Below are 26,709 nucleotides of genomic sequence, written 5' to 3'. Positions count from 1 at the left end.
TGTCGGCTCCAAAACTTTATTTCCATTTGTAATTTAGTGACTTCAATGACTAAATATTCAGCAAACCTGACGAGATGCAACTAAAACATAACTAAGTTCACAGTTTTATGCCTTATTGAAACAATGAATCAGCTTTCACTCAGTGACTCTGCACTTTTTTAGTCAATGTTCAAAATTTTAGATATGCACTATATTGCTCAGACAATATTTATCATTTATCTAGAGTTTATTACAGAATACAATAAACAGTAGGCTAGTAGCCAGTTTGTCCAGTCAAAAGCCATTATGTCACACACATTAAAAAAAAATATATATAACATACTTTCCCCTCCACCACAGATAGAATAAGCAAAAATCTCAGAAAAACACACAGATCTACTCTAGTGATCAATGATAAGGTGCTTAAACTGCAGTTTTATTTGACTAAAAAGTAGCTTGCACTGATTTTCACTTTTTCTTCAATGTTGTTGATGAGTTTGTGGAATTGAGGCTCATCGATGATTGGCTCTGAGGAGGAGAGGAGAGGGATACAGCAGATGAAAATATAAATATATAAAAATCAGCTTTCCTCACACTCTGTTGTTTTACAAAGATAGATGGAGAGGACGTTGCAGTGGCGCACTGTAAACTTACTTTTCTGGTGAAGAATTTCAGCAATGCATCCCGGATCTGTTGAAATCGGATTAAAAAAGACTTTACTCATTCTGTGGCACATGGCTTAATGACCTAAATTATTACATGCAGTTTTTAAAGGAATAACCAACCCCCAGATATGATGTGTTGATTTTTTTTTTTTTAGTAACTACAGCATCTAGTTTGATTAGTGATTTCCTACATTTCCGAGACTGACCTCTCCTTAATCAAAATGTACCATGCTTGCCTTCTAGCCTCATCACAAGCTCGTGCAATAAGGTTACTGTGGGTGGGGAAAAAAATGTTTTCTCTGGATTTAATCATTTGCCTTTAACTGTCTTTAATTCTGAGCGACTGACACCAAAAACCTGATGTTTACTGCTGATTGCTGACAGAATTTCTGCAATTAAACTCTACTGGACCGATCTCAGTATGACTTCATTTTGTCTTCATGTGGAAGTTAATAAGAAAAATTCACTAACAGACAACCCATTAAACCCATCCTCCCGTTAAAGAAGATAAGGTACTTTACCGTTTTCTCCCCAAAGTAGGTGGTCACTAAAACAAGGAAGCCCTGCAAATGAAATGACACGTTACTGACCAAGTGAATAGGTGTTTGTGTGTGTCTAGATGATGTTATAGACTGCAGGGCCGTACCTGGGAGGCATTAAGTACGATAAAGGCATAATTGACAGCATAGGCTATGAATCCTGATGTGAGGTCAACAGCCAGCACAGAATATCCAAAAATCCACGTCACCCCGAAGATTGGAGTCAAGAGGACAACTGATCTCAGGATGGTTTTAACTGCGCCTTGCTCCTTTGAAGCGGTGCCAGCTGTGTTTTTAGGTTGTTCAAAAAGCCTCACAATGACCACCAGCATGCTGAAAATGTTGACAAAAACAATGATGCCGAGTGGTATGATAAAAGTATGCATGGACCCTTGCAGAGATCCAGTGTACATCAGCCAGCATGTCTCATGGGTGTAGTAGGAGCCTTCGGCACCGCCTGCATTGGTAATAAAGGTGATGAAAACAATCAGAAAAGGACACACGTAACCCAGCAGATATGACATGCCCAGGTACATCTTCTTGCCCATATTATGGAAAACAAAAAGCATTTGATGAATAACCATGATGCTCAGGCACATGGTCCAAAAGAACATGGACAGGTAGAAGAAATGCTTCAGCACCACAAAAACCTGACACCAACTTTCTGAAAGTTTCTTCGGAAAAGAAGAGGCTAGAAAACTGATATCCGCAATCAGCAGACAGAGTGTGATATGGACATGGACAGTATGGCGTATGTACGAAGCATCTGTCTTGACCACAGAACTCCACACTATGATCTCTATTATCAGACACAGAATGAGTGACGCAATTGACACAGAGAGTCCAATGTAGGTGATCTCTTTTGAAAATTTGACTTCCAGCTTGGACTTTGAGATGAGAATGGTGAATGCCGATAGATGTTTACATGTGCAGCTTCCTTCATCGCCAGCACCACCCCACGTGCATTGGGACAAAGTAGAGGACCAGTCACTTCTGGCCTCGTCCCACGTTACACACTTCATCCGGTGGTGTTGAGGTCTTGCTCTGGGCAGCGGGAAGTTGATTTTGACGGTGGGGTGTTCTTTTTTTATCTCGATAGTTGTTGACACAACGATGCTGCCGGGCTCATACAGTGGGTCTTTGTTGGGCAAATACTGGACCAGGTTTTTGAACCCGGCTGTCTTCACACTGCCAGGGTCTGCGGTATCCACGGATACAGTCACATTGAACACGTTATTTTCACAACCTGAGACCAGCGTGCCATTACATGTGTTTACTTCCACATTTGGCGTGTTTCTGATGCCACCTGTGATATTTGCTATCTCAATCAGTTTCTCAACTGAAGTCAAATATCTTTCAGCCAGTGAGAAATTGGTGTCTTTTGCAGTCAAGGATTGCCATGATTTTTCGAGAGACTTGTCCAAAATATTGCTGGATGATGCCAAAATGTCCTAAAAATAGAGGGAGAGAGGAATAATAAATTTTAAGCACAACTTGTGTGCTTCAATTCAAGCAAAACCTTCCTTGTACTGTGGCACTTATTACACACAGCACAGGATTAACTATGGCAGACACATCCGTTTGCAGATATTAGCTTTTGAATAAAAATCAAATATCAGCCTGATAATGTCATCCTTTATCAATATGATGCTGCCAAGGAGACAATAAAGATTTCTGGGATGGCAGGCTGTAAAACCTGCAATGAAACCTGACATCTGCCGTCTGAAGAAACCGCTAACGCTGCTTAAAAAAATAATCTGGATTTCAGTGTAAAGGTTAATGTCTCCTTGTGGTTTGGATGCCATTTCACAGACTTGCTAAGAATGTAATTTGTGATTCTGGGCTATATAAATAAATAACATTGAAATTGAATTAAGCATAATCTGGGGTTCACTCCAAACGGTGTCCAATTTAACAAGCCGTTTAGTGTCAAATTCAGAGTTAAAATCTTATTTTTTTGCAACAAGTGAAAAACAAAATCTGCCAGTGGGATGTCCCACTTGTACCAATCCTGTTTGTTTCCAATTCTTATCAACTTGTCTCCAGAATTTTCTTGAAACAAGTGTCGTTTTCTTTATAACAGTGGGCTGATCTGCCTTTTCCTGCTTTGTCTCGACATATTTATCCTTGTTCTTAGAAAACATTCTGGAACAATCACAAAAACTGCACTGCAGACAAGTGTGGAATACCTCATCCCACTGGCAAATGTTTTACACCACTTTGAAGAAAAACAAAATTATAACAACATGACTTGTTATGATAGAGACTTTCTGCAGTGGACTTTAAAAATCCATGTCAGTCAAAGTATCAAAGTTTCTTAATACTTACATTCACTGATGTTTCATTATTTAACGTTGTGTTCAGCAGTTTTTCTTTCATACCACTGAGTACTTCAACAGAGGCATTGACATTGGGAGGAGTATTTATATACCCTGCATTAGTGGTGGCATTCTTCAGACGATGAAATACATTTTCAGCATTTTTTTCTAGCACTCCGAGTCCTATATCTGAAATCTGTAAAAACAATGATTTATGCAGCCTTTTCAATTGGATATTAAAAGTTTAAATTGCAAGATGCAACTGAGGATCTGGACTCCAGACAACTCGAAATCCATTTTGGGAAAAAAAAATCCTAATCTGAAATTTGTGCTTTTTAGATTTTAAATACAGATTCTTATCTGTGAAATTCTTACTGTCATTTTGTCATTGTGCTGTTTTGCCAGCAGCTTACATTCAGAAACCTTTTGAAAGCACTTCAGTTTGTTGGTGTTTTATCAGAGGCTGCGAATCAATCAGGAGTAGGACTGAAAATATTTTGCTTAAAGTTTGGCTTACTCTTGTGTCCTCGAGGATGTCGTACAGGTCTTGGTTCACACACTCTGATTCCTCATTTTGCCATTTTTCTTCCTGTGAGCATGTCCTGTACCTGTATCCGGCCCCATCCCTGCATTTCAGCTTGGCAGTATGGCCGGCTTTGGTGTCTCCCCACCCTCCCTCAGCTTTACAAAAACGATCACCAACTGTGTCGAAGAAAGAAAAGCCGCATATTATGAACATCAAGCTACAAATTCAGTAATACCTCAATTTATCATTTTATCACACAAATGGGACAACAAAGATGTGTTTGTTTGTTGTGGCTTCACAATAGGAGGAGAAGTAAGCTGGAGAGTGGCATGTCTAATGACATCTGGAATCATGGTACTTAGAGCAAGGGAAAATTATCGAGCCATGGCACACCTAACACTGAAATAACACTTAAGCGTACCATATATGACAGTGATATTAAGCGTCTCTTTTCTCGTTTGGTTGACCCTGTTTGTGAATATACAGGCCAGACTTGGTGGTGGTTGCTCTGTCGGGTCACAGCCAACAGCTGTTTCAGCTGAGTAAATGCTGCCTGCAAGGGTTGACATGTGGTTCAATGGCAAGTACACATGAGAATAAAATTAGTTTCACTGAATGGTCAGTATACGATGGCATATTAGTGCCATTGTAGGGAGAGAAAAATGATCATGGAGCCGATGGAGGGGAGTAATTTTCCAAGAAAAAAAAACTCAGACTAAAGCTGAGATTAAAGCTGTAAATTAATGAGAAAAAACGAGGAGCGAGGAAATCCTGGTGATTTTAGCCCAGAATCACAATATTGTTTTCTTCTAGATCAGTCCAAGTCACGACAATGTCTCTTTAAAGTCTGGATGCTGATGATAATATTGTGATTCTGGGCAAAATAATGAGCATTTCCTCATCAATAAATCCAATAGTATGAGAAAAATGATTGAGTTTTTTTCTCGTAAATTTGTGACTTTATAATCTCAAAACTTTTTCTCAGAGTTTTTCTCTCAGAAATCTGTGAGTTCTTTCTCATAAATTTGTGACTTCATAATCTCAGAGAATATCCAAGTTATTTTCTTGTAAATTTACAACTTTAAACTCAAAGAGTTTTTTTCTCAGCTCCGTAATTTTTTTCCTCCCTGCAGCAGCACTAATATTCCGTCGTAGTCAGTAAATATGAGAAAGAAAAAAAAAAAAAAACAACTCACCAGATTGAAGTTTTAGCTTTGATTTGGTGCCTTCACCTTGCCATGTCACGGTATAGTTCTCATCACTTCTCTTAATCTCACATATGACTTTCACTTTCTTTAATTGGTCCGTTCCGTCTGTGCAGCGTGGAAACTGAGGCTCGCTCAAAATGTTGATCTGTGGCAGGTCGGCTATATCCAGCATTCCACTGGCTTTGTGAAGCACGGTTCCAAAATCCCTTCTGTCATAGTAGGAACATGAAACCACTCCTAAAAAAAAAAAAAAGGGGAGCAAGAACACACAGTGAATACATTTTCAAGTCTTGAAATCTTTGATTATTTTATATGGCTTCAAAAAATGGACATAGAGCAGACTATTTAACTCCACAGCTGTGATTTGAACCAAATGCCTAATCAGCCTTTTCAACCCTGGAAGTCTCATCAGCCCACAAAACTTGATTTTAAATTCTGTTTCTGTTTTAAATTCAATTTCTGTTGGATGTATTAGTAAGACATTGACACTGTGGGTTTGAATATTTCACTCAGTGTAAGTTCGATGTAGCTTCAGTGAAGCACTGCAACCAGTGGGTGGAGAATGTGTGACTTTGTTCAGCAATATGGATTTTTTTTTAAGACTTCAGTGCTACGAAGGGACATTTTAAGGGAGAGCAGTTAGGACTGGGGGTCTCCAAGGTAGCTAACGGACCTGTGGGCTAAATGCTCAAAATGTAAATCAACCAGACATACCTGCCCAGTATTCCGTCACAGAGGAAAGTGTGATATTGATGCTGGCTCCTTCTGATGTCAGCCTGGACTCGCTGCCATTAGTTATGACAAACACTCCATTTTTTCTTGTCAGGTCCCACTGTGGAACCAAGTTCAACTCTACTTGCGGTGTGCATGATATTGAGACACGGCTGTTGTAAGGCACAGGGCCGCGTGGCACGCTCATAAGGATGAGACCTGTGGGAAATGACAACTGAGCACTCAGTATAAGCTAGGCTACATCCCTGAAATATGGTGTGTGTGTGTGTGTGTGTGTGTGTGTGGAGGGAGGCTTGTTTTGCCATACTTAAAAGGACCAACTCTTGAGATGCCACTATTCTTGTGAGGACATTTTGGTTGGTCCTCACAAAGGAAAAAAAAAAGCTAGTTCAGGCTTATTGGTCAAGGTTAGGGGTTGAATTGAAGTGTGTGTGTGTGTGTGTGTGTGTGTGTGTGTGTGTGTGTGTGTGTGTGTGTGTGTTTCGGGGTTTACAAGTCTGTTAACTTTTCCTGCATAAGTGACTGAAGCCCATTTTCTTCCATGACCTGTATTAGATTCAATGTATTTTTAAATAATTTAAGCTGATTATTTTAATGTATTAAATAAACCTATTTGGTGTGCGCAGTAATAATTTATAAATTAAAACATGGTTATTTGTGTAACACATTGTGATAACAGGTTTACTTCCCATCAAATCACACTAGCAACCCACCCACAATACTGCTTATTAAATTAATTATGTACACCCAACCCATAATAATGTTAGCAAGCTGTTTTGAATAATAACATACAAATAAAGCTACTATTATTAGTATGACTGGCCATTTTTGACCTACTTATGGAACCTTAGGATAATAATGTAAAACAGCTATTTTTTCTAAAGGTACAAAAAAAAAAAAAAAAAAAAAAAAAAAAAAAAAAATGAATGAATGAATGGAATGGCATAAAAAAAGATTTTTGGGGAATACCTAGAACATGAAAGTATGGAATATTTTCATTGCAAGGTTGCTGGAAAAAAAAAAAAAAAAAACAAGCAATACACCTATTTTCTTTTACAACTATGGGTTAAATTAGTCATATCTTCCCGATCCTGCTTCATGTATGAGAGTGATAGGAGTTTTAAAATTACATGAAGAAAAGAGTCATCAGCAGGCCTATTTCTTGCTTGGAAACTGATTGAAAGATCTCACGTCTGTCCATAATTCTAACCACTGATATGCATATTTTATCTAGTGAGTGGTGTGTAGGGCTCCATGGAAAACAACACTGAAATAATGGAGACAATAGTGCTGTTAACAGTGCTGCACTTTCCTCTATGTCACTAAACTGCTGGTTTGATGTAGTTGCATTTTACCTTTAGTTTCCACGAAAAATGTTGCGTTCAGCAATACTGTCAACTCTTGCAGTTTTAGAATGATATCTTTCGGCGCCACAATGCCATTAACGTTGACTTCAAAATGTCCAACGACAGTCTCGCTGAGGCTTCAGTGAAGAGAGAGCCAACGTTTCGGTCACATATTCAACTCAGTGCCACTGCTGGAAAATGTGCATTCGCTAAACAAGTGAGTACCTGAAGTTTTTGATGATCAGTCTGTCAAATTCGTTCCAAGTGCTGTATAGCTTTTTCATCTGAAAGAAAACAGCTCATTGAAATATTAATGGCTGGCACTGACCACAAGGTAATTTACTGACAATAATTAAGGTACATGACTACTATTACTATTGTGAGTTTTATCACACCGTTGAATGGACGACATCAGTTCTGTGATGTACCCCATTTCAAGATCACGGCAGCAGATTTAAACTACAAACACACACAAACCCAGAGGCAATACTGAATATAAGATGGGGTTTATCAAACTTACATTTAGCCTACATATTTTATTGAAGTTATTATAGCAGAGGCAAATTATTTTAGGAATATTTTAGGAGTATGACTGGTGCTCCCTGCAGTACTCCAATGTACCCATAGGGGGCCGTGGTTTCCTAACTGTAACCATCACAACAAACCCTTTCCTAACCTAAACCAAGACCGTCTCAGTATTGCCTCCACGTTTCTAGAGGGTGTCAAATGTGTGTGTTTGTGGTTTAAATCTGCTTGAGCATTTCTTTATTACGACCTGGGAAACCAGACAAAAATCAAGAAAATGGATTCGCGGTTGGAACGCAGCAGCGATACAGAGAAGTGCAAAAGACGCAAAAACAGAAACAACAAAATACCATCAACCAGGTTGTTGTTTCAGACACTGATAGCGCTGGATTGTAGGCTCTTTATATTGGATTTTTTTTTTTCTACCAACACTGCTTTGCACTGGTCACTGCACTGTGTGTGATAACTGTGGAATAAAGCTAATAAAAGTTTAACCTGCAGATAAAGGCCTGTCTTTTGCATTGTAAAATCACATGCTAACTATTAATTAGGCCATCTCCTCATAATAGTTTATTTTTGTTTATCATATTTTTGAATAATTAATTAACCATAGCTCACACATACCACTGTCAACAATTCATCATGACACTGCTGAAACTCAGGAGACGTTTGTTCTCTCAGACACCTGTGATACGACTTCCCTTTCAGAGAAACGTCTCCGGTGACAGTTACTATAAAGAAAAGGAATCTATGTTAGTTTTCATGCAAGCAAGTATGGGCACACACACACTCACACACACATGTAGACATGCATTCACACATACAGTACCTCTGGTGTTTGGATAACACAGTGAAACTGATTCCTTGGGGAAGGTGCATGTGTTGCTGGGACACACGTCAGGAATCCACCTGTTTTCTGGTGCGCAGGAACAATTGGCATTTTCGCTGGAAATCTCACATTCTCAAGATAAAACAAAAGCACATGTACATTTTACTCATTGACCTGTTCATATTAATTTTCAGACTATGAAACAAAATGGATCAATACAGCATGTATAAACGTTTACCTGTTGTCATTTTTAGCTTGTTAACTGTGGCATTTGCAGAATCTGTGGTCCTCATGGCATTAAAATTATCCAGTATTTTGGTTACATTTAGGATCACACTTTTCTCCACGGTCAGAACGACATAATAGACCTGCATTGAAACCTCTAAAACATGCAAACCGAATGCAAACGTCAGATTAGATGCAACAAACAAATTTCAAGAGGTGGAATTGAGTAGGTTTTGATATATACACAGAAAAATGTCAAATTCCAAGCAATTTTCAAAGATGAATCTAAAGATAATGCAAACAATTTACCTTGTCTGGAGGCCTGAAAAAGTCAGTAAGTAAATAATCACTTAATTTAACAATACACAGTGCAATTTTTTAATTTAAAAATATTATGTCTGCATATATTGTTGTAATATTATTGTAGGATTAATGCACATATTTGTACGTAATGCACATTTACACCATTACTGACTAACCTTACAGCTGTTTAGTCCCAGGAGGTAAAGAAAAACTGTGAAAGCCCACATTCTGCTCCTGCAGATAAAGACATCGAGTAATGACGAATAACCAACATATGGGGCTTAATGCACAGGATAAATCAGAAATCAATATTTTAGAATCTATTTATCTGCCTGTTTAGCAGCTGAGTGGCAGCCTAGTGTTAAGTCAAAACTATTTTTTTTTTATTATTATTATTGACTGATGAGATGAAGCACATAGTGTTAGAGTCAATGTAGACTAACTGAATGTACAGCTACTGTAACCTGACAACAAGAAGTAAAGTTCAGAGCTTCTTCTGCTGCCTCAGTGCCTTTTAGCAAGGGGTTCAACCACAGGATGCTTCCGGGCCGCAGTGTCAAAGCTCAGATATGACGATGTGAGAGGGAGAACATCAGTCCTGTGGCCAGGACTGATCCCTCCTATATAAAAACTGATATTTTTCTTGGACTTAAAGGAAGACTGCATTAAAATCACCATTTGAAAAATTCAAGGCCAGACCAGATTTCCAGGCGATTCAATTTAAAAATTCAGAATGAGCATGACAGTAAACAGGCACGTGCCTCAAACTAAATGAATACACACTGCTGTCAAACCAACGAGTAGAATAAACTACTTCCACTTGATTTATGTGCATTCAAACAGAAGAAATATGCCTATCAAATGTGATATTTAAAATGCCTCTGATATTTTTTTTTTTCGGCTTCTTACTACCTCTGCCAAGAGGGAAAAACCTTCGGCGGGGGTTATGTGATCTTCTCTGTCTGTCTGTCCATCTCTCAGCAGGATAACTCAAAAAGTGCAGCCTCAAAATCAGCCTCTTGGGGGCAGAGCCAGAGATGCTCTATGCAAAGCTGCGCAAATACTGTGAAATAATACACACTTCCTGTCTCCTAAGTGGGCGCTGTCGCCTCGTCCTCCCACCTGGTTTGCAAGTGTTGTCAGAGACAGTTTGTCCAGGTCAAAACAAAACAAGACCAAACAAAGTACAAACAACAGCAGCTGCTGAAAGCGGGCGTGGCTTAGCGCAAACAGGGCGGTGACCTTGGTGGAAGTCTGCGACACACTGAGTGCCATCTTGTTTGTATTATTTACTTGGACTCTCTATCTATCTGTTTGTGGAATAAACCTTGCTCTGACAAAACATTTTCACTGCCCCTCGTATTTTTAGTTCTTCCATTTGACTTTAACATTTTAAAAGCTGGCAAATGGTGTGCAAGAGTCATTTTCTCCCCTGCATTCTCTACTAATTTGCATTTTGGGCATGTTTGTTTGATTTTTAAAAATTTTTTTTGCCACCAAAGATCCAGGCTCCCTCCACCCCTGGTTACTCTATGATATGTCACTGTAGTGTGTTCAACCCAGTCCTTAAAGAGCCACTTGACCTGCAAGTTTTTACTACTACTACTCTACTCGCTTCACCCAAGTAACGGCTGCACATTGTTCAGGTAGAGCCGTTTCAACCAATCAGCATTAAGCCCTTAGATGGACCAGGTGGGCTACAGAAGAGCTGGAACAAAAACCTACAGGGCGGGGTGCGCTTCCTGGGTTGGGGGCCACTTTTCTAGAAGTGTATTAATTTCTTAATTCAGAATCTATGGTGTCACTGACTAGTAGAGGTCAGTTTAAAAAAAAAGAAAAGAAAAAGCTTTAATTTGAGAAATTTGTTGAACATAAACTCATCAGTACATAAGTAGATTGGTCCAGTTACTCTACCCTTATCACCCCCTTAATCATTATTGTTAAAATGATTTTCTGAGCTGCCATGGTTTAGTTAAAAAAGACAAAAACTGCGAACAAATGTACAGCACAATTTAAAAAAAAAAAAAAAAAAAAAAAAAAAAAAACACATTTCCAAAAGTTTAAATATCTAGTTTGTCATTTCTATCGCTAAAATAGAGAGGATCCTGTGTGTAAAAGGTTTAAGTGAGGGACCAAAAGTGTAAAAGTTGCCTTAAATTAGTGATATTGATCATCTTGTAGTGGTATCATTTTGTCACTATCTCATTTTTAAATAGAACTACTGCACTTAAACATTACACGTCACATGTGTATTTTAGGAAATATGACAACCTGATCATAAAAGATGGGTAATTTCAAAAATCCACTAACCTGTTAGTCTTGATTTGCGTCATCAAACCATCACAGTATCGCCTCATGATACTAAGGGGATGCGTCCATCTCCGTGCCGGTGAACTGTACTGACAACAAGCGTTCCGTGGAGAAAGAAAAGGGAAAGAGAGAAAAAAAAGGGAAAGAAAAATAAACAATAAACAGCTAACGGATGCAAAGGTTGGTTCCTGCAGAGACCATACAATTTGTATTTTTGATTGGACAGTATCGAGCTGCCATGCAAAGTAATATAGTCATTACCTTGAACTAATTTGACTTTCAAATGAACTTCTTTATGGAGGGTTCCTGTATTTTCCTATTCCCAGTAAGAATATATACATAAACATCCACATACCTTAATTTCCTGAGCGACTATCAACATTTTGGTTTTTAATTTGATGTTTTCTGATAGTGGCTGGTTGAAACTGTGAAAAAGGTCCAATAGACAAATAGCAAAAAGACAAATTTCCATCCTGGCTCACTGTTACAGTCTCTTCTGCCCTGATGTTTTATTTTTATGGTTCCGGGTGATGTCACTTTACATCCACTGCTGAGCAACAGTGGGTGTACTGTAGGGTAAATCACAATACACACAACCTGAAGCGTGGGGGAACTTTTCATACTTTTCCATATTTCCAACAGGATCTGACAAAGACGTGAGCAGCTACGTGAGGAAACATTAAAGAGAGAGCGAGGTTGTCAGTGAACATCTCTCCTCCTGGATGTTTTATCAAATTAAGCCCATGACACCTGCAGAAATTCAGAAAAAGCCAGTGGATGAGATATCTTTGTGAATATATGTTAAAATCCAATCAAAAAGAGGTTCCCAGGGTTGGGGTGAGGTCTAAAAATGTCTTTTCCACATGGCAGTAATACCTCCAGAACATTTAAAACAAGACTTTACATGCATGTGGCTTCTCTCTCTCAGCCGTTGCCAACATCCACACAGCACCTGTCCTTTCTACTTTAAAGACGTTTTTGTATTCCAAGACACATTTACCCTCAGGACAATGGAGTTAATATTAATTTCCGATTTAATCTAGCTCTCTCTGTTTATATCAACTCAACGGTCAATTGTTTGCATAAGGTTGATAGCCGTTATTTATCACTGAATGAGCACAGACCCTCTTGGACATTAGATAATGTTGACAATATGTACACACACACACACACACACACATATCACAGTGGTGGCAGTGGCAGGGCAACACACTGCATGGTGACACTATATCCTTTACCAGGGCCGGATTTAAGAAATTTGGGGCCCAAGACAAAGGCAGGCATGGGGCCCTCTGAAATGAGAAGACAACACACAAAACAGGGGCCCCGAGACACACATGAATCGATAAGCATTCTGCTGGCATTTTAGTGAAAGGCTTTTAATCAAAAACATAATTAATGTGCGCGGATAAGTAATAACTGTATTAACCATAAGTGTATGAGGAGTTTTATGGGGCCCTCAGGAACTTGGGGCCCTAGGCAACCACCTAGTTTTGCCTAATGGTAAGTCCGCCCCTGTCCTCTACTATGCTGCATTTTGTGTCAAAATAAAGAATTTGAACTGTCACATTCTGCTGATTCAACCTGTTCTTGAAAGTCAGTGTTTCATGCAAATTTACGGTGCTTTGCATAGGATTTATAAAAGGTGTGAGCAGTGGGTCAGAACGCAGAACAGGAGTACAAAGGAGCCTTGTGAGGAAAGATTGTCATGATCCCAATCAGTCACCAACACATAAACAAAAATGCATGCAGGCGTCAGTCTGGATAATAAACAGATTCAAAAACTGCAAAACTGGGATCTGTTTACTTGTCCATCACTCTCATTTAAACATCATATTCTGTTACTAACTAATTCCTCTCCACCACAACGTATCCAGCTTTGTATTCACACAAGCAAATTAATATAAATCATTTATACAAAAATTACAGCTGTGATCCAGCATATCAGTTTGCAGGTACCTTTTTATTACCGTAACATTATACTGAAGCAATATTGTAATATGTAACATTATACAGCGTCTGCTCTCATCTTAATATATATTCATATTAGTGTATTTTTTGTTGTGGCTATCAGATGTCAGTTGTGTTCTCTTCCTCATGCGGTGGAGGTTCCTCTCTGACCACAGCTGCATAAACCACGGTAACACCCACATTTATGATAATAATTTAATCAGTGGAGGGTTTCAGTGTGCCATGATTCTCTAAATGTTGTTTCAGAGGCTTTATGTATATTTTGGCATAAAAATGGTTCAATTTAAAGATATTGAATATTGGCTCAAATTATCAGCACTGAGATTCACAAATCATATCAAGAGAGCTGATACAAGACAACTGGATTTTTATTAATATTGCCCCATTTTCTAGTCTAAAGTGTAAATTAGGAAGCACTGGCACAACTCTAGATTCTTAACAATATGTCTACACTCATGCGGGATGGAAAACACTCACAAAGGAAAAACATATCTGCAGATTATTACAAATTCATTAGTGTGGGGTCTTTGGATGTGACATTTCATCACCTAATACTCTTCTGTATATCGAACAAAAGGCTCTCTGAATGTTTTTATTAATTCTTCATCTACTGATACTTATTATTCATTGTCTTTTATTTTTATAATCATACTTTTCCTTTGATAAATGGCATTCCGAGTGAAAGGCAAAGAGTTTCATTGTACGGGTAAACTTGTTTTAACTGTGCCTATGACAATAAACGCTGTGACTTGACTTTTACCAAAGGCTGTCATTTGCAGAAAATTCGAGCAGTAAAAGAAGAAAACGATGCAAAACAAATTACTACAAAATCAGTCTTTAATCCCTGTTAGAAAATTGCATTTCTGTATAACAACCACACTGGACATGAACATAAAATGCACTGACACACTCCTCTACAGACTGAGGCACTGTCTCTGGCAGAGACTACACTGACGCACCTCCATCCTTGATTCAGCTTTTGAACACACTGTAACAGTAAAATGAATATTTTATTGTTCTATTGTCCTGCTACTCATGTATCGATTAGGCTGGGATGATTTGCCATCACCTGTTTCGATATTATCGTGAAACTTTGGTGCCGATTCGATATGCATCGCGACTCTTATGCACTGCATTTTGATATTATGATTTAATGAGATCTTTGCTTGCTTTTTTAACACTAGACCATGGGAAAACTGAATCATGCACAGCTAGACTGTCTATAAAAAAACAATGCACATCAAGTATTTAAGTATCTAAGCACTTAAGTGTGGCGATTCAACATTATGATTTATTTTATTGTATTGATTAAGGAAGAATAAATTTTCCTCCCACCACAAATATCTATCCAGTTATTTTCTCATATTTGTTTTATTTGGAAAAAATATGCAGCGCTTAGTGTTCTGCTTTTGCAGTGTTGATTTACAACAAAAAGATATTGTTCCAGCTTCAAAAATAGAGTAAAATGCTCCATGCCGCTGCGCTGACACTCCACAGAGACGCTTGGGCTCAGGAGGCTGGAGCAGGTAACGGAGCTGGGCACACAGCTGCAGTCCACCTGGACGTTCAGAAAACTGTCAAGTATAACACGCTCTCAGTCCCTCTCATGTAGACTGAGCAGCCCATAAAAACACTTTAAACAAGCGCATCATACATTATTTACACACAGATACAGCATACAGCGATATCCTGCTGTAACATTCATATAGACACACATGTTGTGCCGCTCATCACTGATGACAAGGCTCAGCAGCGTCTTCTCTGAAGGTGGCGCTAGACTCAATCTCTCCGTCGTGGAGACGAATACGACCTGATTGATCTTTGACCTCAGAGGAAAACATCAGCTGTTTGGCTTTGGTCTTGTTGCAGCATGTTTGAGTGCAAATGTGTATTATCATCATACAAAAGGCAAGACAACAGAAAACACACACACAAAACACAAATACATCCGATCCGGTCATCTTTTTCAGTCCAAGTGCTTAGAGTTAAGTATGTTTTCCCACTTCTTCACCCTTGACAGACCTGAAATAATATAATATAATTGGATATAATATAACATAATATGACATCACACAGCTGTTTCATGCTCTACAAAAGCTGTGTGTGAGTTCGCAAGAAAACTGTCCGTCTCGTCCTGTGATGTTCCTTCCTCTGGAGGCACAGCCAATCCATTGCTTTGCTTGTGACGGGAAGGTGTTCTGTGTTGGGTTGATGGCTGTATTAAACACATAAATATGTAAATATAGAGACAGAGAGAAAGATAAACACACACAGACTGATGTCATCTGAGTTGCACAAGTCAGATCTTTGTTAGCTGCTCTCCATGACACTAATGCACTGTTTTGGGGGTAAAATCTTTAGCAGATGTACAACAGACGTACATTTTCTTGACTAATTTACTTGAACTCTTATGCTGAACCTGCTGAAGAGATTCTGAGTGGATTTTCAATGTTTTGAGCACAATGACAAGATCTATCTATCCATCAAGCAATCAATCACTCAAACAACAACAAAAAACAGCTGGCTGCATCCTTTTAGGTGATAACTCAAAAGGTTGATTGATGACGAAAAAAAATTTGAAACAGGTCAAAGGTCAAGGTGGGACATTAAAGTTTGCCATATGATAATAAAAGAGGCATATATACCAAAACAGTACGAGGCATGGATGTAGCACCTCTCTGAGTGCATTTCTACTTTTGTGAGGAGAAAATAATTTCATTCTAACTGAAGTTTGAGTTTTGTGCCAGCAGTAACTTTTTCGCTACTTGTTTTGTTTATTTCATTTCAGCTGTTTTACTTACTCTCTGCCCCAGCGGAGTCACACAGCACAGCTTCTGCTTAAGGTGTTCGGGTAGGAAAAACAGCAGATTCCCTAACAGAGGGTAGATAGTGCCTGGCGTCACTTCCTCTTCTTTCATTGGGCCTTAAAAAATAAAGAAGTAAACAAAAATAAAATAAAGCTACATTAAAACTGGATTGTGAAGTTTATCTGCTAATCATGCTAATAACTCAGCTCCTACCTGTGAGAAAACTGATTATCAGGCCTGTTAACACCACCGTGAAGCAGCCGAGGCCGCTGTACCACATGTAGGACAGCGAATAAAACCTCTTCAGTCCGGTGGGCCTGCTGAAGAGCGGACAGAGAGGATTCATCTCTCAAGTGATCACAGCCAGACAGTGAATGATGAGCAGTGGGTGTGGTGCTGTTACCTCAGGGTGGCGTTGCTGAGCGCAGTCTGGATGATGGTGGTCGTGTTCCCTGACAGAAGTGTGGCCGTGCAGCTGGGAGGCGGGGGCTTGGCGCCGGAGCTCCGAGTTAAAATGCTCCCGATGCCGACCCAGAAAGCCATGGCCAGGCCGGCACCCAGACCTGCCAGCGCACCCTGCAGAAAAAAAATATAAATAAATTAAAAATTTAAAAAAGAGATCCCTCCAGCGAAACAGTGCTTTTCTCTTCAAGGAGGCAAAAAGTCTTTAACTTACGGTAGAGTTGGCCCACGGGAAGAACATCCCGAGACAAAACACACCGAGAAGAGGACCGCCAACCATTCCAAAGATTTTCAGCGCCACCTGGAGTTCACAAGGAGTCAGAGTCAGTGCATCTCCAGTGAGAATTAATGGTTATTTTTGTGTTCATACAACCTGTGTACTTACCTGTAAAACTGACTCAGCCATTAAGTGGGTCACATAAGCCATGGCCAGGCAGAGCAGCCCGTAGAAGATGGCTGATAGGAGAGACACAGGTTTGAACTTTAGAACAAATGCTTGTTGATAAGGCTTTGCAACATTTTGCCACACCGTATCACTGCACGTAACATCAAGCTGATGCCAGCTGATTGTAAAATATTTGAACAGGCAGGGCCAGATTGTTTGGATAGTAATTGCAAGTTTATATAAACATAAAGTGCCGGCATATTGCTGCCACAATGAAAAAAAAATACAAATATCATATTGTATGAAACATTTCTTGGTATAATGAGATGTTTTTCACATAATAATATACCAAATTAAAAGGTATGATTTGTAAATAATATGAAATGTCTCTTATTATTGATCATTTATGTTGTTATAACATGAAGTGTTTTGAGATAATCACAATGCACCGAGGCCCACAACAGATGGCAGCAATGCATTACTGTATGTATCACCACACCCTCCATTTTACTCAGTAACAGCATAAACTTTCCATGGCTCATATCGAGCACGAAACAGAAGTTGATCTAACTGTGTGAACGAGGATCTTTTTCTAATTAAAACACAGGAGAGCTTCATGTAAGATATTTCCTTATAATGACAAAGGTTTTTTACAATAACAAGGTAAGTCATGTCATAATCCGAGAAGGTTTTCTATCTTTTGATAATGAAAATTCAATACAGTTCCATTGACTGCATTGCAAAAATCACACATAAAAGCAATTAAAGATCTCATTGTGACAATAAGTTTCTCATTATACCAACTGATACTGTCATGTTTTTTCTCCCTCACTGCTGTAATAAAGGGTAAATCCTGACCTAAGGCTTTAGAGATCAGCGTGGCCTTTGCCTCTGTCATCGTGGAGAAGTGCGGTTTGATGAGGTCCTCCATGGTCACCGTGGCCAGAGAATTAAAAGCAGAGGAGATGGTGCTGCAAATGTACAAGAGGCACTTAAATCTGCAATTGAATTAGCCACTCTGGATCATATAAAGGACATCTCTGCTGCTGTGTTTTCCTTCAGCTCAAGTATTAATGCTTTGTTAAACACAAAATTAGTTACACTAAAATCTGCTGTGGGGAGATTCTCATACCTGAGAGCTGCGCTGAACAAACAAGCGACAAAAAGTCCAGGCAGGCCAGGCAGACCTTGGAGCATATCCATCACAAAGTATAACACCACCTGTGGAAACACGGACGAGTGTTCAGCTGTTCCCGCTGTTGCTATGGTAACTGAGCATGAAGATAAGAGCATCATAGTTTTGCTGCAGCTCTGAGTGTCCTGGAGAGACTTTACATACAGCAGCTCTGCATAAAAATGAGTTTAATGCTTGAAATTAATCCCTAGGAGTCAGGAGAGCCACACATTGCACATTCACACACACAGCACCTTACACACATTATGAGCACATTATTTATTGTATCACATTACTATTGTACTGCATGTTTTAGTAGCACTTTTTATTATTAATGCCCTTATTTTATTTACTTTTATTTTGTTGCTATTGTTGCTGCACAAGAGAATTTTACTCTCATGTAATGGGAGGTAACAATAAAGGAATCTTGAATCTTGATAGCCACAAAATAAAAAAAAATAATCTCCCATAAAAAATGAACAGTAGTAAGAGAAAGATTCTGTAAAACCAAAGGAAAATGTAATTCCTGACTCCCAAGATACTTTTTTTTAGCTGGTTTTTGAAACGACAAACTTCGACTCACTGCGTCCCGTGAGGCGGTGCCCAGTTTTTCGGAGTGATTCTCCCCGCAGTATCGAGCAAACATGACCAGTCCCATCACACAGCTCAGAGCCAGAGCCAGCTGCAGAGAGGGGAAAACCATGTAGCAAGACCTGGAGAAAACAGAAACAAATGAAGGAAAAACACGCAGAGAGTTAAAGAGGTGAGGTTAGGCTCACCTGTCAATCAAACAGTCAACCAAACAGTGTGGGTGGTGCTGTGATGTTTGTTCCTTGTATTTTCTCTTTAAGTTTCAGTTTCTATAGGTGGCGCTCTTTTCTTTGTCTGATCAGCCATGCAGGCTATCGCTGCTCAAGCTACCCGCCTCATTTTACCCCTCACCCACACTATGCAAAGACCTGCCGCACTCCTCTAATTGGCTGGTACAAAATAAATTTTTAAAAAAACAAACGCAATCCATCCTGTTCATCCTGAATTGGCCACTAATACAACTGTCCTCCCATAAATGATGCCGATAATGCTCAGGTTTTCTTTTTGTCACAGTAATAGAGGTGTTCATTCACTTCTATGCTAGGCAATGAGCTCGTAGTTAGTGGTGCTGTTGTACTGGACTGCATTTTATTGAGGTGTTTCTAATATTCTGTCCACCCCATGCATATATTAACAGGGAGGACGAAAAATTAGAAACACCTCTCAGTATAATGTAGTCCAGTACAAGACCTCTGCAAACTACAACCTCAAAAATAAACAGAGAATTAAATTTATATTCTCCACAATTTCAATAAAAACTGCACATTATAAACTTTGTTAAAAAGGTAGAATTTATGGCAGAGCTGCTGCATTGAACTGCATTAGACTGTACAGATGGACTTGATAAAGTGGCCACTCAGTGTAAGTAATGACAATAATAATCATGTACAGTACAGGCCAAAAGTTTGGACACACCTTCTCATTCAATGCGTTTTCTTTATTTTCATGACTATTTACATTGTAGATTCTCACTGAAGGAATTAAAACTATGAATGAACACATGTGGAGTTATGTACTTAACAAAAAAAGGTGAAATAACTGAAAACATGTTTTATATTCTAGTTTCTTCACAATAGCCACCCTTTGCTCTGATTACTGCTTTGCACACTCTTGGCATTCTCTCAATGAGCTTCAAGAGGTAGTCACCTGAAATGGTTTTCACTTCACAGGTGTGCCTTATCAGGGTTAATTAGTGGAATTTCTTGCTTTATCAATGGGGTTGGGACCATCAGTTGTGTTGTGCAGAAGTCAGGTTACTACACAGCCGACAGCCCTATTGGACAACTGTTAAAATTCATAGCAGCAATGTAAATAGTCATGAATAAAGAAAACGCATTGAATGAGAAGGTGTGTCCAAACTTTTGGCCTGTACTGTATATGGTGCTGATGTAAAAGCACAGTTGAGTTTAGAGGAAAGCATAAAACATGAACAGCAAATTAAATAAGAATCATGATCAAGAGAAAATTAGAAAACTAAAATTAACTCTGAAAAGGAGAAACATAAGAGATAAAAGTAAGTAAGTCTGTATTTCAGCCATTAATCCAGGTGTGCAGCAGCGCCTCTCCTCACAGAGACCAAACTGACACCAAATTGGAGAACGTCGTGCTGCACGGAGGAAGTCGCGCGGTACCTGACAGCCTCTCTCTCCGTCCGCGCGCTGAGATATCTCTGGACCTGCGCCTGGTTCACGCCGTACAGAGAGAGCATGAGGAAAACCCCGCCAAGCCCCAGCGTCCAGAAGGTGTGTCTCTCTGTGGGATCTGGGTTCAGGCTGCGGGCAAGAGACAAGGTGTGGAGACAAAACCTAAAATCAGACTGTCAGTTTAACGCTTTGATGCATGAATTATGAAAGCCTGAGTCAAGATTTTTTTCTTATGTGTTTTTTCTCTTCTTAGGGCATGAACACTTTTGTGAGTCTCCATGTCATGATAATAGTATTAATATGTTTTCAGCAACAAGAATTGACAGTCTCTGCATAAACCTCAATGGGGGGGAGCAGCTGATATGCAATTCCACCATAGAAACCATTGCATTTAGGAGAAAATGACTTTTAAACAGCTGTCCACTGTAGTGACCGCTATGCGCCAAAAGGTTAATACAACCAGAGTTAATGCAGAATCACTTCAAACTCTCCATACAATGGCATCTTCTTTGTTTTTATGCATTTTCTATTAAACACAACACAAGGAGGGACCATTCAAAAGTGTAAAGCAACAGGATATCGTTGGGGAAAGTGAGCGTGGGTGTCGTAACAGAATTTGAGTAAAAACTGTCCCACATGAATGCAGCAATGCCACAGTCACATAAACAAACTAAATTTTTACAACCGAAATACAAAGTTTTGTAAGGCACATTGCATTCAGTAATACTTTTCAGAACAAAATCCCTTGTGGGTTGTTGCTGCTGCACATGTGCTTTGTGTTTTCTCTGTGGTCCAAGCAGGGCAGTCACAGTTCAGTGTCCAGAACCATGCAGCCAGCCTCACTCAGAGCTGCGGTTTCCAGTCATGCAATTATTTTAAAATTCCAGCTGCACACAGAGCTGATTTCACTCTTGAGTTCCCCCTCTCTGCTTGAAGGTTTGTGTTAATCAGTTTAAATCGGCTGCTTTGGTTTTGCAGTGGAATGGCATCATCGCTTCAGAAGCAACAGGATGTGATGAAAAACTTTCTCCAAATGTCACAAAATAACGGGTGTCGGGGCTGGTATTGTTGAAGAGATCAAGACATTCAAATGTCAGCGCTGTGGGTTCTGAAGCGGGGTTGGTGTGATGTGATTTAATACGATCTGACACACTGATACATCACACAGTATCGATATTACATCGAGTGTACTAGGGGCTCACAATCTGACACTCTCACAATATTTTGAACAAAAACTGAATTAAGAAAAAGCATGACTGAAAAAGATTCTTAACATAACATTTCAACATTTTAAACAAATGTTTCTTTAGACCCCTGCTTTGAGAGAGCAGGACATGAGAACAGAGGTGTAAGACTGCGTCGTAACAGTTTTACCACATTTAAATTAAAATAAAATTAAATAAAATTAAAAAAAAAACAAAAAAAACAATTAATATCTTAAATCACAGGGTATTTTCCATCTCCAGATGCTCCAGCCTATTTTCGTTTTCTGTGCACTGGATGCCCTGCTCTCCCAAATGCAGGGAATTTTTAAATACTTTTTTCATTTCTAACCTTTATAAAATACCTATAATATTTTATTATAGATCTGTAAATTTCACTTTTATCATTATTATGATTATGCATCAGTGTATAACATCAATGTATATACAGCCGATCTGATATGCCGCTGAATGGTGTAAAACGTCAATTAAAAGCCAAAACAATCATAACAGCCCAGTTATGTACCAGGCTAGTTAACTAACCTATTTCCACCCAGATTCTTGGAAAATTATATCAGACTCTGAAACTTCTTACAATGTTTTTCTCCCGTGAGAAGCTGGCGGCTCTCCCCTCGTTCTGCCTGTGGGAGAACAGCCGCCTCCTCTGGCCGCTTTCCTGCCCCGTCCGGCTCTCTGCCCCGGGACGGCGGCAGCGCTCCGGCTGAGTTACTGGCATGTTGTCGGGTAAAATGTGCACACGAGGCACTCAAGGTAGATACTCGCCCCGAATACTCATCAGAGCTTGCAGCCGTTAGAAAAACCCGCAGTTTGCATAGTCATGCCGTTTGTTAATCTTGTTAGTGCAGTTCTCCACAATGTGCATGGTGAAGTACTGAGTCACCATATACTGTTATAGCCGTAGATAACTGTGGTATTCATACAAGAGCATTCACGCTCCTCACAAACCAGTCTGACTGTCAAATCTGGCGGCAGGCTATTGGAAGACATTTGACTGTCATCTGGCAAGATTCACAGTATTAATTATGTTACCAGTGCTGCAATAATGAATGACTGTTATTTATATTGGGCTCACAGTCGTCCTTGTTTTTGAAGCTGAAACGCTGCCAAACATTTTGACATGCTAATTGATGATGTAGTTTGGTCAAGTGGAGCCGTAGGAGAAGAGTGGCATTAAAACAAAGGTGATGGCCCTATGTAAAACAGCAGGGCGGTCATAAGTATTAATCCAAGGATTTGCAGAATTGATGCAAAATAAGAGAGAAATGAACTCATGATGCATCAGTTAACACATGTTTTTTTTTTTTTTTTTTTCCACCCAGCACTAATCTTTGCCAATCTTCCACAAACAAACTGTGGACTCACTCAAGGCCAGAGATCCGGTTCCCCTCCCAGACTTTGCTCCAGACCTCAGACACTCCTCCTGTCTGCTGTACTCCCACCACGATGACGGCCAGCTGTCCCGCAAACATCACCAAAGTCTGAAAGACGTCTGTCCAGATCACAGCCTTCAGCCCGCCCTGCCAGCAACAGACAAAACACACAGGAATCAGCCTGCTAAAGCACAAGGTCTTCCATGATAACTTCATTACCAACAAGCTCTATTTAACATTTTTAAATAAAAAAAAAAGAACTCCCTGACATTCTAGTTGTATGGGTTTTCATACTGTAGCTTGTCCATTCTGTAAAAGTGCACTTGATTTATCAAACCAAGGAGAGAATTACATATAAAATACATAATACCATAGTTTATTTAATTTTTGTGTTATTATTCCTTTTGTAATAAATGTTTTCCAAATGGTGGCTATCTAATTTTTGAAATGCATTTCATTGGGATCCTGACAGTTATATTTTGGTAGTTTGACTTGAGTGCAGTGGGGTGCAGTCAACCTAAGGCCTTCAAAAGGAAAGTCTCAGGTTATATGACACCTCACTAATCCCTTTAGTAAAGAATAAAACCACAACAGACATGGGAGTGGTGGCATGCTGAAACATCATCTGATACCAGACAGAGTTTATAAGCACAGGGAGAACAGATGTGACTGGATTCCAAAGATGATTTGATAAAGCAAAGAAAATGGCTTCACACTGTGAGCCAAGTGTTTGTCCTACGTGTGTGTTAATGGTGATAGCTTTCAAATAACTAGATTTGTATTTCATCCATGAACTATGAACATAATCCTAAAGAGCTTACCATGGCTGTATACAATGTGCACACCAGACCGGTGGCCAACACCGCTGCCCATAATTCAAATCCAGTGACTAAACAGGGAACAGAAAAACACTGATCAAAGCCACATCTACTCAAATTTTCTCAACCTGTGCAAAAAAAACAAACAAAAAAAACAAACACATTTTAATACCTGTGTTGACTGCAAATGCAGGAGTATAGACACACACTCCCATGTAGATAACCTGTGGTGGAGTAAAAACAAAACAAGAGGCGTTTCTTAGAGATGTGAAGGTAATAAAAAACGTCTTATCTGTTGTATTTTAGTGCTTGGTGTCTGGTGCAGCACCTACCATCTGAAAGATGAAGGTCAACGTTCCACAGATGCGCACTGCTTTGCTGAAGCGCAGTTCAAGATACTGCAAGAGAAAAAAAAACTAAATTTGTAGGTCATGTCGCAGAGGTTAGAGGTTCATGAGGAGCTTCCACAGGGTCCCCAGCAAGATGAGGAACAGGTTTCTGCTTTTGAGTTGATTAATTGACTATATTTTATTTGAGCTAATAACTGCCTGCTGGCTCCCTGATCAGCCTGAACAGGGCTTCCCTCGCTTTAGAATGATCCCCAAACATGAGTATGACCATGAATGATTATTTTAACATTACATTTCAATCTCACGGCTTTCAAACTCTTCATCCAAGTACGATTAAGCAAGCTGATACTTGAAACAAACCAGAACACCTTTTCACATCAGGGTCACTAGGGTCTGTTGTTTAATCAAAGCCGACTTGAGTGTCTGGAGGGCGTAGAAGTTTGAAAGCCCCTGATGTAAGAGATAGAAAACCTGCACACTTTCTAATTCAAATCAAAGGCAGCCACAGAAATCAACTCAGGTATACCTGGTATGCACTGGAGAGACGCAGTCTGTACATCAGTGGAATGAAAACGTGGGCTGGAATGAGGAGGCCCAGAATATAGGCACAGCCTATGAACCAATACTGAGTGCCATGGGTGTAGATTTCCGCTGGTACGCCTATAATGGCCACAGCAGACTGGAATGAGGCAATGAGTGACAGGGACACAGGAAGACAGTGCATGCTCCTATCCGCCATCAGGAACTCCTGCGTGGTGCGCTGACGTCCACCCGAAAGTGCATAGTACAGCCCAATGCCAAGAGAGGCGGCCAGCAGGATGGCAAATATTACATAGTCAACGACAGTGAAGTGCTTCTGGTCGTATGGATCCATCTTGAACGTCTCCGAGTCCCGTCTGCGGCTGGAGAGGGTTGAGTTCTCCTCCAGTTACACAGAGCACAGGAATAAAAGATGTCTTTGTCCACACCCATCAGTCAGCAGATCCAGGCAGCCTTGAACAAGTAAAACAAATATAAAACACTGACTAAATATTTGGTGTGAAACAGATCGCATTTTGCCAACATGTACTAGTCTAGTCTTTTGTTAATGACACAATTACAACTGAATCACTGTGACTGAGAGGCAAAGATGCAAACCTGCATACCGTTCATGTCCTCAATATCTGACTGATTCATTTGAGCGGCTATCATGGACTTCCACTCCTTCCCAGAAATGCTATATTGCCACATTGTGCTCATCTGTTGTTGAAGGTCTGCTGCCAAAAAAAAAAAAAAAAAAAAGAAATCATTGCATGAGACAAGCTCCAATCTTTGGAATGAGACTAAGCACAGACGCCAAGGTCACACACGACCTGTGCGTCAACTTTACCCCGCTTGTGGTGATCCAAAAATAATTACCGGTGCAGAAATGCAGAAGCGGCGGCTCTCTACTACACCATCATCTGCTGCCTCTGTGTGTCCTGCCTTGCAAACACAAACAGCAGTCACTGCTTTCTGTGAGATCGGAGGGTCAAAGGGCTTTTAATTTCAAAACCACACACATTAGACTCAGCAGCAATACTTCTCACATGTCAGGGAAATGGTTTGGAGGTCATTTTCCATCAGATTACACAACTTATTATGCTACTAGTGATTTTCAGCACCGGCCAAGCAAAACTAATTTTAGCAATCTTATAATAAACTGTGAAGCGCACTACAAACATAATCACACAAGGATACTACAGAAGATGGAATAAAGCAACATTCACATGCAATAATGCTACGTGTGGTGCAGATTAGGGCTGAGCAATATATTATTATCTGGAGATATTCATATCTCAAAAGGCAATTATATGGGCGATATCATAGTTAGGATTAGGGTTAGCCTAAGACTGTGATTGGTCTGTTATGATCAACAACATACTTTTGTGAAGCAACTGCATTTTCTATGTCCATGTGGTACTGGTATGTTTTTTTTTTTTTTTTAAAGCAGGTTTCTGATTTTGTTCCTGCTGGCTCACTGGAGTCTACTGCGCCTCACTCAGTGAACTCAAATCTCACACAACTTACTTCATAAAATGGGAAAAGAGACTTTGCCGTTTTGAACAATGAACTTTAACAAATTCATTTGCCAAGCGTGAAGCAGGTCTGAAAGTAGCTTCAGTGCAGACAGGTGCGGGGTAAACACCGCCTTACCTTTACTCCAGACTCACGTTGAGGACATGAGGAGCGCTGTCACTGGCACCATGCTGGCTGACAGGGTCACATTCAAGAGCGCCACGTTAATTTAAAACATGTTTGGTTACGGCGACGACAGAAACCCCGGAACACCAAGCGACACCGTGAGCATACTTTCTCATTTGGCTGACTTTTACCTGCTTGCTGTGCTCACACGATGTGTCCGATCACTGTTGATATTAGCGCCATGTGA

At 39.8% G+C, this 26,709-nt stretch overlaps 2 protein-coding genes across 9 annotated transcripts; both read right to left on the bottom strand.

The window, feature by feature from the left end:
• Positions 1–266: 266 nt before the first annotated feature.
• On the bottom strand, positions 267–11,575 carry adgrf3a (adhesion G protein-coupled receptor F3a). 2 transcript variants are annotated; one of them, XM_030081761.1, is made up of 17 exons: positions 11,506–11,575; positions 9,372–9,429; positions 9,202–9,214; positions 8,906–9,049; positions 8,668–8,799; positions 8,463–8,569; positions 7,539–7,597; positions 7,323–7,450; positions 5,950–6,165; positions 5,224–5,472; positions 4,449–4,580; positions 4,019–4,203; positions 3,512–3,697; positions 1,291–2,634; positions 1,166–1,207; positions 634–669; positions 267–507 (listed from the first exon to the last, which is right to left on the bottom strand). In XM_030081761.1, the coding sequence occupies exons 1-17, from the start codon at positions 11,550–11,552 to the stop codon at positions 448–450; spliced, it is 3,138 nt and encodes a 1,045-aa protein (XP_029937621.1). In that variant the 5' UTR covers positions 11,553–11,575; the 3' UTR covers positions 267–447. The 2 variants fall into 2 exon arrangements, with proteins under 2 accessions (XP_029937621.1, XP_029937622.1); XM_030081762.1 differs by lacking the exon at positions 3,512–3,697.
• A 2,720-nt stretch (positions 11,576–14,295) lies between these two features.
• On the bottom strand, positions 14,296–26,703 carry slc5a6b (solute carrier family 5 member 6). Of its 7 annotated transcripts, none has more exons than XM_030045022.1 (19): positions 26,654–26,703; positions 26,475–26,531; positions 25,698–25,763; positions 25,445–25,555; positions 24,826–25,292; positions 24,282–24,347; positions 24,122–24,173; positions 23,953–24,020; positions 23,124–23,278; positions 20,527–20,667; positions 18,888–19,017; positions 18,263–18,351; positions 17,989–18,101; positions 17,131–17,201; positions 16,960–17,046; positions 16,687–16,859; positions 16,497–16,603; positions 16,278–16,399; positions 14,296–15,691 (listed from the first exon to the last, which is right to left on the bottom strand). In XM_030045022.1, the coding sequence occupies exons 5-19, from the start codon at positions 25,171–25,173 to the stop codon at positions 15,545–15,547; spliced, it is 1,869 nt and encodes a 622-aa protein (XP_029900882.1). In that variant the 5' UTR covers positions 25,174–25,292; positions 25,445–25,555; positions 25,698–25,763; positions 26,475–26,531; positions 26,654–26,703; the 3' UTR covers positions 14,296–15,544. The 7 variants fall into 7 exon arrangements, with proteins under 7 accessions (XP_029900882.1, XP_029900888.1, XP_029900887.1 ...); XM_030045028.1 differs by having other exon boundaries at positions 25,445–25,552; positions 25,698–25,759; positions 26,492–26,531; positions 26,654–26,672; XM_030045027.1 differs by having other exon boundaries at positions 25,445–25,552; positions 25,698–25,759; positions 26,654–26,671.
• Positions 26,704–26,709: the final 6 nt, after the last annotated feature.

The sequence above is a fragment of the Myripristis murdjan genome, chromosome 22 (assembly GCF_902150065.1).
Source record: "Myripristis murdjan chromosome 22, fMyrMur1.1, whole genome shotgun sequence".
Taxonomy (NCBI): Eukaryota; Metazoa; Chordata; class Actinopteri; order Holocentriformes; family Holocentridae; genus Myripristis; species Myripristis murdjan.
Note: the sequence above shows the minus strand (reverse complement) of the source record. Positions and strands in the feature narration are given on the sequence as shown.

Bases quoted from the DNA above. Each gene is read 5' to 3' on its own strand.
- adgrf3a (XM_030081761.1), bottom strand. From the start codon at position 11,552: ATGAGGCGATACTGTGATGGTTTGATGACGCAAATCAAGACTAACAG. The intron at 4,581-5,223 runs GTGAGTTGTTTT...CAACCCTTGCAG, and splicing joins AAAGCTAAAACTTCAATCTG to GCAGCATTTACTCAGCTGAA. The intron at 2,635-3,511 runs GTAAGTATTAAG...CTCTATTTTTAG, and splicing joins ATAATGAAACATCAGTGAAT to GACATTTTGGCATCATCCAG.
- slc5a6b (XM_030045022.1), bottom strand. From the start codon at position 25,173: ATGGATCCATACGACCAGAAGCACTTCACTGTCGTTGACTATGTAATA. The intron at 23,279-23,952 runs GTAAGCTCTTTA...TGTTGCTGGCAG, and splicing joins GCACATTGTATACAGCCATG to GGCGGGCTGAAGGCTGTGAT. The intron at 16,400-16,496 runs GTAGGAGCTGAG...TTATTTTTTAAG, and splicing joins GATAATCAGTTTTCTCACAG to GCCCAATGAAAGAAGAGGAA.